Source organism: Sorex fumeus, unplaced genomic scaffold (assembly GCF_029834395.1).
Source record: "Sorex fumeus unplaced genomic scaffold, SorFum_2.1 ptg000019l, whole genome shotgun sequence".
Lineage (NCBI taxonomy): Eukaryota > Metazoa > Chordata > Mammalia > Eulipotyphla > Soricidae > Sorex > Sorex fumeus.
In genome coordinates, this window is record NW_026606076.1 from 38,135,968 (window position 1) to 38,153,481 (window position 17,514).

The window sequence follows — 17,514 nt, forward strand, 5'->3', positions numbered from 1 at the left end:
GGGTGTAACCCAAAAAGCCACAGGGATAAAAAAAAAAAAAAAAGGAAGTTCCATTTCATGGAACTGAGAGAGAATGGTGGAGGTAACTTGGGCGCGTCTCTGGCTGTGTGCCCTGCCCGCTGGTGCCGCAGGACTCGTTGCAGTTGAGAAGGAGGAAGTGGAACTGCAACCCTGGCCCTCCCTTTAGGTGCTCGGAGCAAGCGCTGGTGTGAAGATCACATGTCACCCCAAACACAGCCCCCCTAGGGTGCTCCAGGGCAGCCGGGTTCGGGGAAGCTGGAAGCTGGGTTAGAGCTTACGATCTATTTTTATTTTTTTTTTATTTTTGCTTTTTGGGTCACACCCGGCAATGCACAGGGGTTACTCCCGGCTCTGTGCTCAGGAATTACCCCTGGCGGTGCTCAGGGGAACATATGGGATGCTGGGAATCGAACGAACCCGGGTCCACCGCGTGCAAGGCAAACACTGTGCTATTGTTCCAGCCCCCCCTTTTTTTTTAAAATTTTATTGAATCACCAAAAGATAGCTATAAGCTTTCATGTTTGGGTTACAATCACACAATGATCAAACACCCATTCCTCTACCAGTGCACATTCCCTACCACCAATATCGGTATAACCCCCAATTCCCATCCTCCCCCTGCCTCCATGGCAGATCCTTTTGGGTATTATTGGGCATTATGGTTTGCAATACAGATGGTTTGATCCTTTATCTTCTTTCTGTGCACATTCCGAACGATTCCTCCAGCCATCTTTTTCTTAGTGATCCCATTTTTTTTTTTTTTTTTTTTTTTTTTTGCGATGCTCAGGGCTGACTCCTGGCTCTGCACTCAGGAATCACCCCTGGCGGCGCTCAGGAGACCATATGGGATGCTGGGAACCGAACCTGGGTTGGCCGCGTGCAAGGCAAACGCCCTCCCCGCTGTGCTATTGCTCCAGCCCCCAGTGATCCCTTCTCTATTCCAGCCGCCTTCTCCCCTTTGCTCATGAGGCAGGCAGAGCTTACGATCTCCATCTCTCTATTTATTTTGGTTTTGGGGCCACACCTGGCTCAGGGCTCTGTGCTCAGGGATCATTCCTGATGGGACTCGGGGACCCTATGGGATGTTGGGGATTAAAACTGGGTCACGTACATGCAAGGCCAGCGTCTTCCCCACTGTCCTATCGCTCCAGCCTGGAAAACACCCTGACAATCTTATGAAGATCCTTTCAGCCATGCTATCTCTCTTGTTTGTTTGGTTTGGGGCTTGGGGGGCCACACCCAGCGGTCCTCGAGGCTGATTCCTGGCTCCGGGTTCAGGGGTCACTCCTCCGAGGCTCTTGGGAAACTACGGGGTGCCAGGGAGTGAACTTGGTTTGGGCACACGTAAGGCAAGCGCCCTGTACTATCACCCCAGCCCCCCTGTTTGCTTCTTTAATATTCTCTCATAGAGAGAAAGAAGAGAAATGCCTGCCATGGCGGCGGAAGGCTATGCTTTTCTGCATGCAGTTCATCTGGGTTCTATCACAGACACTGGATGGGATCATCTAAGCTGCCCACCAGGAGTGATCCCTGAGTGCAGAGCCAGGAGGAAGCCCTGAGCACTGCCGGGTGTGGCCCAAACCACCCGCTCAAATTACTTAATATTAAAAATTATTGAGCTGGAGCGATAGCACAGCGGGTAGGGCATTTGCCTTGCATGCAGCCAACATGGCCAACCCGAGTTCGAGTCCTCCACCCCTCTCAGAGAGCCCGGCAAGCTACCGAGAGTATCTCGCCCGCACGGCAAAGCCTGGCAAGCTACCCATGGTTTATCTGATATGCCAAACACAGTAACAAGTCTCACAACGTTACTGGGCCCGCTCGAGCAAATCAATGAACAACGGGGTGACAGTGGCAGTGAAAAATTATCAGCTAATTAAACACTGTCATGATCTTTTTGGTTTTGTTTTATTTTGTTTTGGAGGGCCACACCCTGAGGTGCTCAGGGATCATTTCTGGCTCTGCACTCAGAGATCACTCCTGGTGGCGCTCGGGGAGACATATGGGATGCCGGGTGGACACCCTACCCACTGTACTATCACTCAGGTCCTGGCCCCTCAATTTTTGGGGGGGTTTGGGTCTAACCCAATGGTGCTTAGGGCTTACTCCGGGCTCTGCATTCATGGGTCACTCCTGGTGATGCTCAGGGGTTATTTCTGGCTCTGCACTGAGGGATCACTCCTGGCTGTGCTCATGGGACCCTATGGGATGCCGGGGATGGAACCTGGATTAGCTGCATGCAAGGCCAGCCCTTCCTAGTTATTCCATTTCTCTGGCCCACATTGTCATGATCTTCTATTAATTCATCATTTTCGTCCTATGTTGCTTTACTGTTGTAATCTTTTCACATGAATTTCATTGTCGTCCTATTTCTATGTTTAGGATAAGAATGCTATTCTCTGTGATTTAGTTCTTTGATTATTTATATGTAAACATGTATGAGATTTGACATCTTATTATGACATCTTATTATCTCATTCCTACTTTGGACAACCTGGCAGGCTACCGAATGTAGCCTGCCCACAGGGCAGAGTCTGGCAGACTCCCTGTGGCGTACCCAATATGCCAAATACCAGTAACAATGATGGGTCTCATTCTCCTAAAGAGCCTTGAATATGGTATATCTCAGGGCTAGGATGAAGGAGACGTTCCTGGGGCCTGCTCGAGGCAATCGACGAATTTGTGATGTATGAGATATCGGCGCAGGGGACGCATCTTTATAAAGATGACCCCAGGGGCTGGAGCGATAGCACAGCGGGTAGGGCGTTTGCCTTGCACGCAGCCAACATGGCCAACACAGGTTCGATTCCCAGCATCCCATATGGTCCCCCGAGCACCGTCCGAGCTTCGCGGACCAATGCTGCCCCCTGCCGGCGCCTCTGGAAATCCTGCCTTGGGCGCCTCTCGGGTGAAGTCCTACACTCGGCCTGCAGGGGGCAGCAGAGAGCCGGCATGCAGGGCTGATGGGGAGGGGCCGAGGGAACGGAGAGGGAGAGAGAGACAGAGACAGAGACAGAGACAGAGACAGAGACAGAGCGCGCGAGCGCGCATGAACCCTGCAGGCTGAGTGGCTGAGCGCAGGTTTTGCATGCAAGAGATGAGGGTTCCCAGGCTGGTCTGGGATGGTTCCCCTATACTGGGAGAGAGCTCAGAGCACAGACCCCGCCCCCCGCAGACCATCATATGTGACTCCCCAAGACCCACCAAAAATAGAACTATAGTTTTTGGGGGTTAGAGCCATAGTACAGCAGGGAGGGCATTTGCCAACTCAGTTTTTTTTTTTTTTACAGAAAACGGTTTATTTATTTACTTATTTATTTTCTTTTTTGGGTCACACCCGACGATGCACAGGGGTTACTCCTGGTTCATGCACTCAGGAATTGCTCCTGGCGGTGCTCGGGGGATAATATGGGATGCTGAGAATCGAACCCGGGTCGGCTGCGTGCAAGGCAAACACCCTCCCCACTGTGCTATTGCTCCAGCCCCACCAACTCAGGTTTGATTCCTGGCATCCCATAGAGTATAGTCGCCTGAGCACCACCAGGAGTAACCCCTGAACATCACTGGGTGTGACCCAAAAAAGGCAAAGCCAGGGCTGGAGTGACAGCACAGCGGGTAGGGCGTTTGTCTTGCACGCGGCCGACCTGGGTTCAATTCCCAGCATCCCATATGGTTCCCTGAGCACTGCCAGGAGTCATTACGGAATGCAGAGCCAGGAGGAACCCCTGTGCATCGCCAGGTGTGACCCAAAAAGCCAAAAAAAAAAAAAAAGGCAAAGCCAAAGAAACAAAAATTACAGTTCCTGCGGCAAGGCTGATTCAGAGCGAGTGGTGGCCAAATCATGCATGCGCGCGCGCGCGCGTGCACACACACACACACACACACACACACACACACCAGTATTTCTTCAGGGAAGACACCGGTGCATGAGGTGGGTGCGGGCCAATGTACTCCTTGATGAAGTGGAGCCAGTCGGGGGCTGGAGACATCCCTGCAAGACCCTGGAGCTAAGGGACAGGATTCTGGTCCCCAGGGCAGCTCAAGTCACCCTCAGGACCACCAGAGGGTGAACAGCTCCACTCCTGCCTCCTCCTCCTCCCCTTTTTGCAGCTTCTATTTTACTTTTGGAGGATGGGAAGTGGGCAGGGGGAAAAGCCACACCTGGCAGTACTCAGAGATGATTCCTGGCTCTGTGCTCGGGCATTCCCTCCTGGCGGGCTCAGGGGACTACACAGAGGCTTGAACCAGGGCTGGCCACTAGCAAGGCGACCACACTGTCCTATGACTCCAGTTCCTTGTCCCCTTCCTACAAGGTCCCTTGGAATGCCCTGTTTGTTCTCCACAAACACACACTTAGCACATCTAGCTCTGCACACATAACTGTATTAAGTTCGCAAATCTTGGGGTTCAGCATCCCCACTGCCTTGGAAATCAAATCGAATGCTCTCAATCCCTCAAGTTTCTGGATTGGGCTATGGAATCAGGCGCTTTCGCGCATTCATTTCCTGGAGTTCGGTACCCTATTGCATGGCGCCTGTCTGCTCCGTGTGAAGCCCAGGGCTCTATCACGACATCCAAATACCAACATTGGGCCTGAGAGATAGCACAGCGGGGAGGGCGTTTGCCTTGCCTGTCACCAACCCGGGTTTGATCCCCAGCACTCCACATGGTCCCCCAAGGCTGCAAGGAGTGATCCCTGAGCACAGCGCCAGGAGTAAGCCCTGAGCACCGCTGAGTGTGGCCCCCCCAAAACCAGCCAAGCAAACCAAGACAAAAAAGAAACATTAACATATTTCTACAAAAGAAGAGAAAAGAAGGCTGGAGTGGTAGCGCAGCGGGTAGGGCGTTTGCCTTGCATGCAGCCAACCCGAGTTCAATTCCCTGCATCCCATAGGGTCCCACTAGCACCCTCAGGAGTGATTCCTGAGTGCAGAGCCAGGAGTAACCCCTGAGCGTTGCTGAGTGTGACCTAAAAAGCAAAAAAAAAAAAAAAACCCAAACAGAGAGAAAAGACCAGAAGAGAGTTAGTACAGTGGGTAGGGCTTGCATGTGACAAACCCCGAGGGTCTCCTGCATCCCCAGGAAGGAGTGATACCTGAGCACTGAGCCAGGAGTAACTCCTGAGCACAGCTAGCTATACCCAAAAGAAGAAAAATTTATTTCTTAAAGGTGATTTTATTTTATTTGTATTTCTGGGGCCGTGCACCTAATGAAACTCAGGGCTTATCTCTGGCTCTGTGCTCCGCGATCACTCCTGGCCGTGTTCAGACGACCATATATGGTGCCAGAAATTGAACTGGGCCGAGGCATATGAGGCCACACCCCTTAACCCCTGTACTATCTCTCTGGCCGCTAAAAACATAATTAACTTTTACTTACTGATATCTTCCTGGTTTTTGGGTCACATCCAGCAGTATTTAGGGGTCACACCTGATGATGCTTGGGGGGCCATATGAGGTGCCTGGGATTCCAACCAGGATCCGGGTGGCATTTAAGGCAAGAATTTAAACCGGAGGGCCGGAGAAATAGGACATTGTGAAGGCCACTCACCTTGCACTCAGTAGGTCTGGGCTGGAGCCTCGACACCCCATTAGGGTCCCCTGAGACTGGGAGTGACACCTGAGTATAGAGCCAGGAATAAGTACTGAGCACCATTAGATATGGCCTAAAACCCCCCAAAAAAACAAAATAAAAAAAGTTAGAGGCTGGAGCAATAGCACAGTGGGTAGGGCGTTTGCCTTGCACGTGGCCAACCTGGGTTCGATTCCCAGCATCCCATATGGTCCCCTGAGCACCTCCAGGAGTAATTCCTGAGTGCAGAGCCAGGAGTAACCCCTGTGCATCATCGGGTGTGACCCAAAAAGCAATTAACAACAAAAAAGTAAGTAAAGTAAACAACAAAAAGAAAGTTAAATATATTCAAGGAATAGAGAGATGGTAGAGTAGGTGGGGCACTTGCCTTGCAGGCAGCCAAATAGGGTCTTGTTCCAGGCACCCCGTAGGAGTGATAGCTGAACATAGAACTAGGACTAAACCCTGAGCACTATTGGGTGAGGCCCGCAAACATGAATATTTCTGAGAATGTATATGTATGCACACGTGTAGATACATGTAGAAAATTTTTTAATTTCTGCGTTTCTATTTTGCCTGTTAATTTTCTTGTACTGTTTTGTCTTCTTGGGCCACACTGGAGGTACTTATGATATCACTGGCCAGGAGGTCACTCCTGGCTGGGCTGGAGACGGGAAGTCAGGCCGGAAGTCAGGCTGGCAGGTGTACCAGGAGAGCACCCTTCTCTGCGTATGATCTCTCTGGCCTGTTCTTTTTTCAGTACCGGCGTTTTCCTGGAATCAGTTATCTCGCCTGCCAGCAGTTTGGGTGAGATCCTCTGCGTCTCTCTGTTCCTCTGGGGCCCGAAGAGCTGCTTAATGACCTGAGATCGGCCTCTTCGGATGACATTTTTGGGGCTTGCTTTTTTTTAAAGTTTATTTTTCCGTATTTGGACCACACCCGGCAGTGCTCAAGGCTGACTCCTTGAACTGTGTTCAGAGCCACTCCTGGCGGGGCTCGGGACCCTAGGGGGCCCCGGGGATCGAGCCGGGGTTGCTGGTGTGCAAGGCCAGCGCCCTCCAGGCTGTACTGGTCTGGGAGCCCACTTCAAGCCACTTTTTGACCTTTGACCCGACCCCAGAGAGGGGTCGAAGACCCCAGGAGGGTGCGCGAGGCGAAGGTGCCTCCCGCCCCGCCGCTGCTCCGAGGAGACCGTTAGGGGCCGCGACCGTCGACCCCGACCCGACCCACCCAGAGGTCAAAGTCGCGGGGGCTCGGACACCCCCCCTACGCCCCGCTCCCCGAGGCCAGGCCCCGCCTCCCGGCCGCTGACGGGCGTCTCCGCGGGCCTATGGGAGGCTCGCGTCGCTCCCTCCGGGGCGAGGCCGAGCGCGAGCCAATCCGCACTCCGGCGCCCGCCCCCCGCGCCCAACGGCCCAATCGGCGGCGGCCGCGGGGGCGGGGCTCCGCGGCGGGGCCAACCGGCGGGCACGCCGCGGGCGCGCGGGGGCGTGGCCGCGGCGGGGCGTGCGGCGGCGCGTGCGGCGGCGTCGGGCGGTAAACAAGATGGCGGCGGCGTGCGGGGCGCGGAAGCGGGAGGCGTCCCGGGGCGCCCGTCCGTGAGGCGGCGGCGGCGGCGGCGGCGGCGGCGCTGCATGGGCTGCGCCCCCCGCGCCGTCCCGCCTGCTGCGCGCGCGCCGGCCTCGGGCCCCCGCCTCGGCCGCCCGCCCGGAGCAGCCCCGTCGCGGCACCCGTCGCGCCCCGCGGGCCCGCGCTCGGCGGCCGGGCGCGGGCGCGCGTCTGCCGTTGGGGGCGCGGGGCGGCCGCGCGGGGGTCCCAGGCCGGGGCGCGGCGGCGTCGGCGCGGCGCCCGCGGGGCCCCCCGAGCGGACCGCCGGGGGTCCCGCCGGGCTCGGCCGCCCGCCCCGCGCGCCCGGCCCGCGGGGGATGGCCGCTGCGGCCGCGTCCGTGGCGCTCCGACGGCCGCGCGTCCCCGGAGGATGACCTAGAGCCCCCCGCGCGCCCCCCGCAGCTGCCGCCGGCGCCACCGGCCCCCGACGCCCGCCCCCCGCCCCCCGCAGCCGCAGCCGCCGCGGCGGCCGGCCGGGCACGCCTCTCCGGACCCGGCGCCCGCCGCTGCCCGCGGGACTGGACTGGACGCTCGGCCCCCGGCCGCCAGGAGGGGGCCCGGACTGCGCCTGTTTCTGATCTCTGAATTTTCACTTTTTTTCTTTCCGGGGGGAGGGTGGGGGGGGCGTGTGGACTTGTGTGGACTTCGCTTGATTTGCTGGGGGCGCCCTCGGAGCCGGCCCCGGCTCCCTCCCGCCCCGGGGGTCCCACGCCCGGCGGGGCCGCCCCCGCGGGGGTCCCCAGCATGGAGGTGGCCGAGCCGCAGCCCCTGGGCCTGTTCCCCGAGGACGAGCTCATGTCCGTGGGCATGGACACCTTCATCCACCGCATCGACTCCACCGAGGTCATCTACCAGCCCCGCCGCAAGCGGGCCAAGCTCATCGGCAAGTACCTCATGGGGGACCTGCTGGGCGAGGGGTCCTACGGCAAGGTGAAGGAGGTGCTGGACTCGGAGACCCTCTGCCGGCGCGCCGTCAAGATCCTCAAGAAGAAGAAGCTGCGGCGGATCCCCAACGGGGAGGCCAACGTGAAGAAGTGAGTCGGCCGGCCGGGTGGGCTCCGGGCGGCCCCCGCCCTTCCCCGGGACGGGCGACCCGCCCCCAAGCTGGAACTGTGCAGAGGGCGCCCCCCCACCCCGGCCCGGCGGGGCTCCTCCAGCTGTTTCCTGGTCTGGCCGGGCCGCGAGGGCCCTGGAGGGGTCCTGGGGGTGTGACAGCCAAGACCGACCCCTCGGGGATCCCCCAGGGCCCCGCCGAGGCCGCCTGGGGGCTCAGCTTGGTGCTGGCGGGGGCACCCGAGTCGCCGGCACCGCTGGGGGCCCGCGTGGGGCCACGTGGGGTGCGTGGGGCCCCGAGTTCAGGTGGGCACCGGCTCCTGTCCCACGCACTGTGTTCTCCCTGATTGTGCGGGGTGCTGTCCTCCTGGACGGCGTGGAGGCTTTTGGGGGGTCCCTGGGCGGGCTTCCCGCCGGGCCGGTTCTGGGAGTTGACAGCCCTTATCAGGGTGCTGTCTCCCCCCCACCCCCCCGGGGGCCTCCCCGCCCAGGCACCTCTCTGGGCCGCCTGCTACCAAGGAGGGGTTTATCTAACGGGCCAGACGGCCGCTCTGACCGTGACCTTGGACGCGCGGCCGTGGCGCGGTGCCCACAGCCGGCCTGGGACGTGCTGCCCTGCCCGGTGTCTGTTTTCACCCGCCTCCCGCGCCGGCTGGGAAGGGGTGCGGGCAGGGAGAGGCAGGCCTGGGGGGGCCCCCCCGCGGGCCCTCTCGTGGCGGAGGACTCAGGGCTGTTTGGGGGAGACAGGGCTGGCCCCCCCCCCCCCCCCCCCCCCGTCCCCCCGTGGTCTGACTGATCGTCCCAACTGTGGGCCACTTGCTTCTGTCCCGGGCGTGTGATGGGGCGCTGGGGCAGCCCCGCGTGCCCCCTGCTCTCCTCTGCGCCTGCTGGGGTCTCCCTGGCCCTCCGTGCCCACGTCCTCTTGGACTTTGAGGGCTGGGCCCACTCTGACGGGGTGGTGGCCGGCCCTGACCTGGGCCCAGATGTGGCCCCGAGGCCCCAGCTCAGCACCGAGGCCGGCGGAGGAGCGGGAGCGAGTCCTGGAGAGCCAGGCGGCAGGGAGCCATCGGGAAATTGAGGCCAGGGAGGGGCCTGGGTGCCACCCCGAGGGGGTCCCAGTGGTCTTGAAGGCCCAGTGCCTTGGCCGGGACCGGCAGTGCCAGCCGTAGTTCTACCCCCCTGCTCCGCCTGTGGGCGCGCTGTGGGGCCCCTGGCGAGGTGGCCGCAGCTCCTGCACCCCCTGGCGGGATGGCGCGGGCCGTGTCCTCGCCGTGTCCCCCGGGACCAGGGCAGGGAAGTACCTGGACGCTTCTCCCTGACAGCCGTGCTGGCAGTGGCGGGGTGGGGGCTCCCCGGGACTTGCTCCGGGGCGCAGGAAGTCTCTGGGCCTGCTGCCCGCCTTCTGGGGTTCTGGTGCCCAGCCTGCGGCCTGGAGCCGGCCAGCCCCCACCACCGCCTTGCCGGACCTGGCGGGCATGTGTCAGTTGGGGGTCCCGCCTGGGGGGAGCCTGAGCCCCAGGGCCACTTGGCCCCTGGGGTTGGTCTGGCCTCCTGCCCCTGAGATCAGCCCCGCGGGGTGTGCCTATTCCTCGTACCCCGTGTGGTTCTCATACCCCGCGTGTGTCCCCATATACCTTGTGTGTCCCATACCCTGTGCGCGTCTGTGTACCCCAAGTGTGTCCCCAGACCCTGTGCGTGGTCCCGTATCCCACGTGTGTCCCATTACACGTGGTGTGTGAGACACAGCACGGTGTCCCTGTACCCATGTGTCCCCCATTCCCACTGTGTGTCTGTATCTCGTGTGTCACCAGATCCCTTGTGTGTCCCCCATAGCCCGTGTGTGTGTCCCTGGACCCCATATCTCCCGGTACTTCCGCACTGTCTGTTGTGAGTCTGTGTGTTCCGTGGGTGACATCTTGAGGTGCAGGGCATCTTGAGGGGGTGCGAGGTGAGGGCCTGAGCTGGTTGTGTCTCCGGGTGTGCTGTGGCCAGTGTCCGGCGGGGTGGTGGCTGGTGCGAGACGTTCCGGGCCTGAACTCAGTTGGTGCCCAGGCAGCCCTCTGGGCCCTGTCCAGGCCCCCACCGGCCAGACCCCACCTGCCCATGCCCTGCCCAGAGGCTCAGGGGGCCCAGGAGGTCCCAGGCCTGGCACAGCCCGAGGTCTGGCGCGTGGCCTGGCCCCGCTGTGGCTTGAGAAGTTTGTGCAACAGAAAAGTGGCGAGTTAATGTGTAATTCAGGTTGTGTAACCCGCAACTCAGGCTTCAGCGCCCCCAGGATGCTCGGCCCCTGCCGCCTCGGGTCCTCTTCCCCTGTAGCCCCCCAGGGTCCTCCATCCCCTGCACCCCCCGGGTCCTCCTTCCCCGTAGCCCCCCGGGGTCCTCCTTCCCTGCGGCCCCCATCGGCCTGCGGTGGTGCGGGGCAGTTCTGACCCTTACTGACCCCATATCCCGGGTCCACCCTGGGCAGCCTCTGGGTCTGTTTCTCTCCCTGGGCGGATTCCCCCGAGCAGTGTGTGGACCCTGGGGCCCTGCAGAGCTGGGGTTGTCGCTGGGCATCAAATCTGGGGCGTCCGCGTGCCAGGCCCAGACCCCCCCTTGCCCCCCCCTTGAGCGCCTCAGCCCCGTGTGTGGGGGTTTCGGGGGCACCCGCAGGTCGCAGCTGTCCATTGTCTGCGTGGCCAGGGCAGCGTCCCTGGAGGTGGAGCAGGCGTGCCAATTCACCCTGGGGGGCCCAGGGCCGGGCACACGCCGACTCTGGGGACGTGCGGGTGTCTCCTTGTGGGGGGGGCGACTCCTGGCTCTGTGTTCGCCCGTGGTGGTCTGGTCGGGACCAGGATCGGCCTGGAGCTGGGCGATCGCCCCTGCCCTGGGTTTGATTCCTGCCATCCCGTATTGGTCCCCCGCCCAGAGCCACCCCTGCGTGCCAAGCCCCCAGCATCGTGGGCTGCGGCACGAAGCCCCATCCTCTCGACCCGGTCCTTGGGGTGTCTCGCCCTGGGGCCGGGGGTGTGGCTGTGCTCCTGAGGGGCACCCGGACCCTGTGCTTGCGGTCTCTCTGAGCTCCGGACCACCCTGCTGCCTGCCCTTCTCTCCGGGGGAGGGGGGGTCCCAGGCCCCCCCACAGGGCTCCTCAGTGTCCCTCTGGTTGGTTACTCAGCAAACTTGCTGCCGCTGCCAGCTGGGCTGGGGGTGCCCCTGCCCCACCCACCCCCCCCCGGAAACGCCGCTTCCTCTCCCCGCGCCCGCACTTCCTGCAGCCCGGCGGCCTGGCTTTTTCGGCAGCTGCCCTTTTCTTTCTGGGCCAGAGAGGAGTCGCTGCTCCCTGGGGGCCCTGGGGGCCGCCCCGCTCTGGGCCATCTGGGCCACCTGGGGGCAGAGTATCCTCGCCCTGAGCCTAGCAGTGTCCCCCCGCTGGCCGGAGGCGCCCTAGCGCTTGTCTCCTGCCTCTGTTGGTGAGGGCTGCGGTCCCCTCTGCCCGGCCCCCTACCTGGCCCCCCAGCCCGCCCTGCCGTTTCCTCCTGAGTCACCCGTGCACAAGCCTGCGGGGGGTCCCTGGGCGCCCAGGGAACGGGGGCCGGTTGGCGGGGCGGGGCTGATGTGTGGGACCCTCCAGGGCGGGGGTCCCCGTGCCACCTCTCTCTGGTCTCTGAGGAGCTGCTTGGAATGGGGGGTGTCCCACCCCTACTCCTGGAGCCCCCGGAGAGCGAGTTGCGTGTGGCTGGCAGCTGGAGTGGAGGGTGTCCGGAGATGGGGGAGCTCCTGCCCTGGGTCCTGGGGGACCCTCCGCAGTGGGCGAACCCCAGGTTGGGGGGGCCCTGGCAGTGATGATAGGTGCAGGGCAGAAGGAGGAGGAAGCCGAGAGTGGGGTGCACTGGGCCCTCCCCACCTCTCCCCAGGGCCTGCCCATGGGGGTCCCATTGGCTTACCCCCCCCTTTGCAGGGGGTGGATCAGGGAGGCTGCACAGGAGGATTTTGGCAGATGGGGGTGCCAGCCAGGTGCCCCCACCTCTGAGCAGCACGCCAGAGATTACGGGGTCCTCAGGTCTGGGGGACAGATGAGCCAGGGTGTGTTGGGGGCGGCCCAGGCTCTGTCCTGGGTATGAGTGCTCGGGGTGGGGGCATCCGGGAACGCTTCCGAGAGGAAGCCGTCTAGCCGGAAAACTGGCCAGTCTGGGCTGGGGTTCTCTCTGGGCAGCCTGCTGGGGGGCTGTGTGCCATCCCCTCGCGGGGCTTTGGGCTGCTGTGTTCCTGGTGGCACCTCTTGGTGGGCCTTTTCTGGGGGCAGGGTCGTGCCTGGTGATGCTGAGGACCCGAGTGGCTGCATGCAAGACCTCCCCTCCTGTTTCTCTGACCCGCGGGCAGGATCCCAGGGGATCTGGGGGTCTGTGTGTTGGAGTCTTGAGGGTTCTGGGAGCCATGGCCCTGTTGGCCAGCACCACTGTCCCTTTTTTTTTTTTAAAGTTTTTGGGTCACACCCAGCGACGCACAGGGGTTCCTCCTGGCTCATGCACTCAGGAATTACCCCTGGCGGTGCTCAGGGGACCATATGGGATGCTGGGAATCGAACCCGAGTCGGCCGCGTGCAAGGCAAACGCCCTCCCCGCTGTGCTGTCGCTCCGGCCCTGCATTGTGCCTTTCGAGCTGTGGCCGGGCACGTCGTTGCCTGTCCCCCCCCCCCCCCCCCCCCCCCCGGGTTGGGGGCACATCTGCGCGGGGCGGGGCTGCTCTTCCTGTGGGGTGCTGGTGTGTTCTCTTTTTATTTTCTTAAATAAAGCCCAAGAGTGGGTGGGGGGGAATGGGCCCTCCGGCCGGGAGGGCAGCGGGGGTGGCCCCTGGCCCCGCCGGGGTGACCCGCGCGTCTCCGCAGGGAGATCCAGCTGCTGAGGCGCTTGCGGCACCAGAACGTCATCCAGCTGGTGGACGTGCTGTACAACGAGGAGAAGCAGAAGATATATCCTGGGCGCAGGGCTGGGGCAGGGGGCGCTGGGGGCTGGGGGACGGGGCGGGGGGCCAGCGTCCCGGCGGGCGGAGCTTTCCTTAGCCCGGCACGTATATGGTGATGGAGTACTGCGTGTGCGGCATGCAGGAGATGCTGGACAGCGTGCCCGAGCGCCGGTTCCCGGTGTGCCAGGCCCACGGGTGAGTGCCCGCCCCCGCCCCGCCCCCCCGCACGGCCCCCGCCGGCCAGCGCTGAGGGGGGCTTTGCCGTGCCCCGCGCCCGCAGCTACTTCTGCCAGCTGGTGGACGGCCTGGAGTACCTGCATAGCCAGGGCATCGTGCACAAGGACATCAAGCCGGGCAACCTGCTGCTCACCACGGCCGGGACCCTCAAGATCTCCGACCTGGGCGTGGCCGAGGTGGGTGGCGCGCCCGGGCTGGCCAGCGGGGAGAGCAGCACCCCACCCCACCCACCCCCCGCCCTGATCCTGATCCCGTCCTTTCTCCCTCCCCCCAGGCCCTGCACCCGTTCGCCGAGGATGACACGTGCCGGACAAGCCAGGGCTCCCCCGCCTTCCAGCCCCCCGAGATCGCCAACGGCCTGGACACCTTTTCGGGTTTCAAGGTGGACATCTGGTCGGCAGGGGTGACGCTGTGAGTGCCACTTTTCCCTGGGGCGGGGTAGGACAGCGCGCTGTCCCCTTGGGGTGGCCAGGGCTGAGGCCCCCAGCCTCCCGTGCGCTCTGCCAGGCCCTGCACTGGCCGCTTGGTCCCTCGGGTTTGTTGGGGGTCAGGGGCCACACCCTGTGGATGCAGGGCCACCTCCTCCGGACAGGAGGCGAGGGGTGACGCTGGCCTCGGCGGGCCCGCTGCACCCCTGCAGCGCCCACTGGGTGGGCGGTGGTCTCGAGATACTTACGGCGTCTCCCACGGCCCGTCCACAGCTACAACATCACAACGGGCTTGTACCCCTTCGAGGGGGACAATATCTACAAACTGTTCGAGAACATTGGCAAGGGCGACTACAGCATCCCGGGGGACTGCGGGCCGCCACTCTCTGACCTGCTCAGGGGTGAGTGTCGGAGGGCGGGGGGGCTGGGCTGCCAGGGGTGCGGCTCGTGCCTGCCCGGCCTCACTGCGCTCTCCCCAGGGATGCTGGAGTATGAGCCATCCCGGAGGTTCTCACTGCAGCAGATCCGGCAGCACAGGTGAGGGGGGGTGCAGGGCGGCAGGGGGGCCTGGGGGAGGGGCAGCGGGTGGGCCGGCTCCTAGGGGGCAGGGAGCAGAACCCAGGTAGGGCAGCAGGCGGCCAGACCTGCTGTCGGGTCCTGGGGTCCCTGCAGGGGGGGCCACAGGCAGCTCTCCTCCAGGCCCTGTGGTCCTGGCCCCCCAGCGTGACGGCCCCCTGGTGCACTGGGTCTCTTCGTCCCGCCCCTCCGTGCGGGGCCGCTGGGCTGCGTGTGTCCCGCCCTGAGGGGCCTGCAGCGCTCGCTGCCTCCTGTCCCGCAGCTGGTTCCGCAAGAAGCACCCGCCGGCCGAGGCGCCGGTGCCCATCCCGCCGAGCGCAGACTGCCGGGACCGCTGGCGCGGGATGACGGTGGTGCCCTACCTGGAGGACCTGCACGGCTGCGCCGACGACGCCGATGAGGACCTCTTCGACATCGACGACGACATTGTCTACACTCAGGACTTCACGGTGCCAGGTGGGGAGCCGCGGAGCGGGGAGCCGCGGGCTGGAAGCCACGGAATGGGGGAGCCACGGAGCAGGGAGTCACGGAGCGGGGGAGTCACGGAGCGGGGGCGTCACGGAACGGGGAGCCCCGTGCAGGCCAGGGGGTCCGGCGGCCCCACATGCTCCCCTGGCCCTGACCTGCGGCCTTGCTTCCCCAGGTGGCGAAGAGGTGGCCGAGGCGGGGCTTAGAGACTGCCGGTTGCATCTAGGCCAGTGCTCGGCCCTTTGTGGACAGGATGCTGAGGCCGGGGGCGCAGACAAGCTGGCCACAGGGCTGCAGGGGGAGGCCGAGGGGGGCGCCAGGCCTTAGGCAGCAGGGCCGGAAGCAGGGAGGGGCCTGCTGGGGGGGCGCCCGTTATAAAGCTGCCGTGTCTGCACAGTGCTGCTTGTCGGACCCTGCTGGCCGCCGGGGCCCCACCGCCAGGGGGAGGGTGCAGGGGCGGGGGAGTGCTGGGAGGCCTCCCGGGTTAGGCGAGACCTGGCGCCTGTGGACAGGGCAGGTGTCAGGATGAAGTTCCTGCCTCGGGCGCTAGGGGGCACCCTGAGGCTCTCGGGGCAGCCACCTGCTGTCCCCCTCACCTCGGCTACTCCTGTCCTTCCCTGACCCCTCACACACGAGACATCCCTGACCCTGGCCATCCCACCTTGTCCCCCCAGACCTTGGCTATCTTGTGCCTCGTCCCCCAGAGTCCAGGCATCCCATTTCCACTTTTGGACCCCCAGACCCGGGAGTGACCTCTGGCCATCTCATCCCCATCCCTCGCCCCCCGGACCCCAGCCATCCCATCCCACCCTCTGGAGTCACACGTGAGAATAGGGGCCTCCATCTGTGAGCAGCCGTGGCCCCAGGTGGGCCCAGCCCCCAGCCTGGAAGGGCCCCTGTGGGACCCGGGACAGCCCAGCATCAGAACGGCCGGTTTCCCGCCCTGCAGCCTGCGGGCCCCTGAGCCCCGTGTGCTCGGTGAGGGAGGTGGGAGGCGAGGCAGGGCCCGCCCTGCCATGGGCCTGCCCCCCCTCCATGTTCCGAGCAGCACGGAGGCCCCAGGCCCCAGGCGCGCGGTGTGGTCAGACTCAGAACCTGCTCCCAGCAGTGACGCGACCCCAGCAGCCTCCGGAGCCGGAGCCGGACAGGGGGGAGTGGCTGGGCCCTTAGCACGGGCGGGCCCCTCCCTGTCCCTTGTCCTGACTGGGGGGTGGCGCTCAGCCTCAGGTGGCCCTTCCTGCAGCACGGCCCCCCCACCCCCCCAAATAGCACCCGGGGGGCCTGGCCGGCCCGCCCTGGGTTCGGGCTCCTGCAGGCCACCGTGGGACCCGGCCGGGGCGTGGCCTGGGCCCCGACCAGCCCCCCTTGTCCTTTCCCTCCTAGGGCAGGTCCCGGAGGAGGGCTCCGGCCAGAACGGACAGAGCTGGGGCCTGCCCAAGGCCGTGTGCATGAACGGCACGGAGTCGGCGCAGCTGAGCGGCCGCCCCCGGGCCGAGCGCAGGGCCAGCGCCAACTCCACCCCGGCGCGCAAGGCCTGCTCGGCCAGCAGCCGCCTGCGCCGCCTGTCGGCCTGCAAGCAGCAGTGAGCGCAGCGCCCGCAGGTGGGTCCCCGGACCCCTCTCGGCCACGCAGCACCGGGGGCGGCCCTCGCCCTGACCCCTCTCGCCCCCTCCCCCGCAGGCGAGCTCCAGGAGCCACAGCCCAGGCCCCCCGGCTTCCCGCCCCAGGCCGGGGTGGCGCCTCGGCCGCGGTGCCGGCCAGGGCCAGCGGACACTGGGGTCCGGCCCCGCGGGCCCGGCCAGGCGCGCGCCCCGCCCGTGGACTTGGCCACAGATGCCCAGCCGGGCCCCGGAGTGGAGGAGGATGCGCCCTGTGTGGGGCCAGGGACCCCCGCCATGCACTTTACGTTCCAACACTGGTTCGCGCCGGCCCGGACGCCCGTCGCCACGCCGCTCCCCGGGGACGCCGCGGGGCTGGTGCGGGGAACCTGCCAGCAGGATGCATGCCCAGCCCCCGAGGGAGCCGGGCGGCTGTCTCGTTTCGTTTGGTTGGTTCTTTTATTTCTTTTTTTAAGAAAAAAAAATAAAACAGGTGGATTTGAACTGTGGTCCTGAGGGCTGTCTGGGAGTGCCGGGGTCTCCCAGCGCGGGGGCTGGTGGGCCAAACTCGGGGCACGCTGTACCTCCGGGGGGGCGGGTGGGTGCCAATCCCCATCCCCCTGGCTCCCAAGCCCACCTCCCTGTCGGCGCGCCCGGGTTCCCAGAAAAAAAAAAAGACGAGAGCAGATGCAGTAAATATTTATGGGGAACGGGAAGGAGAACACAGCCCCATCCTGGGGTGGCACAGACAGCTGGGAGTTGGCTGGGCGGGGCGCAGAGGCAGCCCCAACTTTTGGCAATAAATAAAGCTCGGGAAACTCAAACCCTTGGCCTGCGGGTCGTGTGAGTCGCGAACACTGACGGGGGTCCTGGCGGCTCTGGAGACGGACGTGCAGCGGCGGCGGGGTGGGCCGCCCGCTCGCATGCGGAGGGCGGGCGCGCAGGGACACGGACACAGACGAGGGGGCGCCGTCCAGGGGCGGGGGACGGGGGCAGCAGCTTCGGCGGCG

The 17,514-nt window shown here is 64.0% G+C and overlaps 2 protein-coding genes across 4 annotated transcripts in view; one reads left to right on the forward strand and one right to left on the reverse strand.

Moving 5' to 3' along the window:
• The first annotated feature begins 7,828 nt into the window (after window positions 1-7,828).
• STK11 (serine/threonine kinase 11) lies at window positions 7,829-17,055 on the forward strand. 3 transcript variants are annotated; one of them, XM_056112782.1, is made up of 10 exons: window positions 7,829-8,234; window positions 13,121-13,204; window positions 13,303-13,392; window positions 13,478-13,610; window positions 13,709-13,845; window positions 14,136-14,263; window positions 14,342-14,399; window positions 14,701-14,894; window positions 16,295-16,507; window positions 16,587-17,055. In XM_056112782.1, the coding sequence occupies exons 1-10, from the start codon at window positions 7,945-7,947 to the stop codon at window positions 17,018-17,020; spliced, it is 1,761 nt and encodes a 586-aa protein (XP_055968757.1). In that variant the 5' UTR covers window positions 7,829-7,944; the 3' UTR covers window positions 17,021-17,055. The 3 variants fall into 3 exon arrangements, with proteins under 3 accessions (XP_055968757.1, XP_055968759.1, XP_055968758.1); XM_056112783.1 differs by having other exon boundaries at window positions 7,842-8,234; window positions 16,290-16,507; window positions 16,587-16,695; XM_056112784.1 differs by lacking the exons at window positions 16,295-16,507; window positions 16,587-17,055 and adding an exon at window positions 15,082-15,248 and having other exon boundaries at window positions 7,830-8,234.
• The window catches only part of LOC130022085 (cytochrome b-c1 complex subunit 10), a 320,448-nt gene continuing 311,396 nt past the window's right edge, over window positions 8,463-17,514 (reverse strand). The window contains exon 3 of the mRNA XM_056112816.1: window positions 8,463-8,480. The gene's annotated coding sequence lies outside the window, so the exon portion shown is untranslated. The remainder of the gene's footprint in view (window positions 8,481-17,514) is intronic.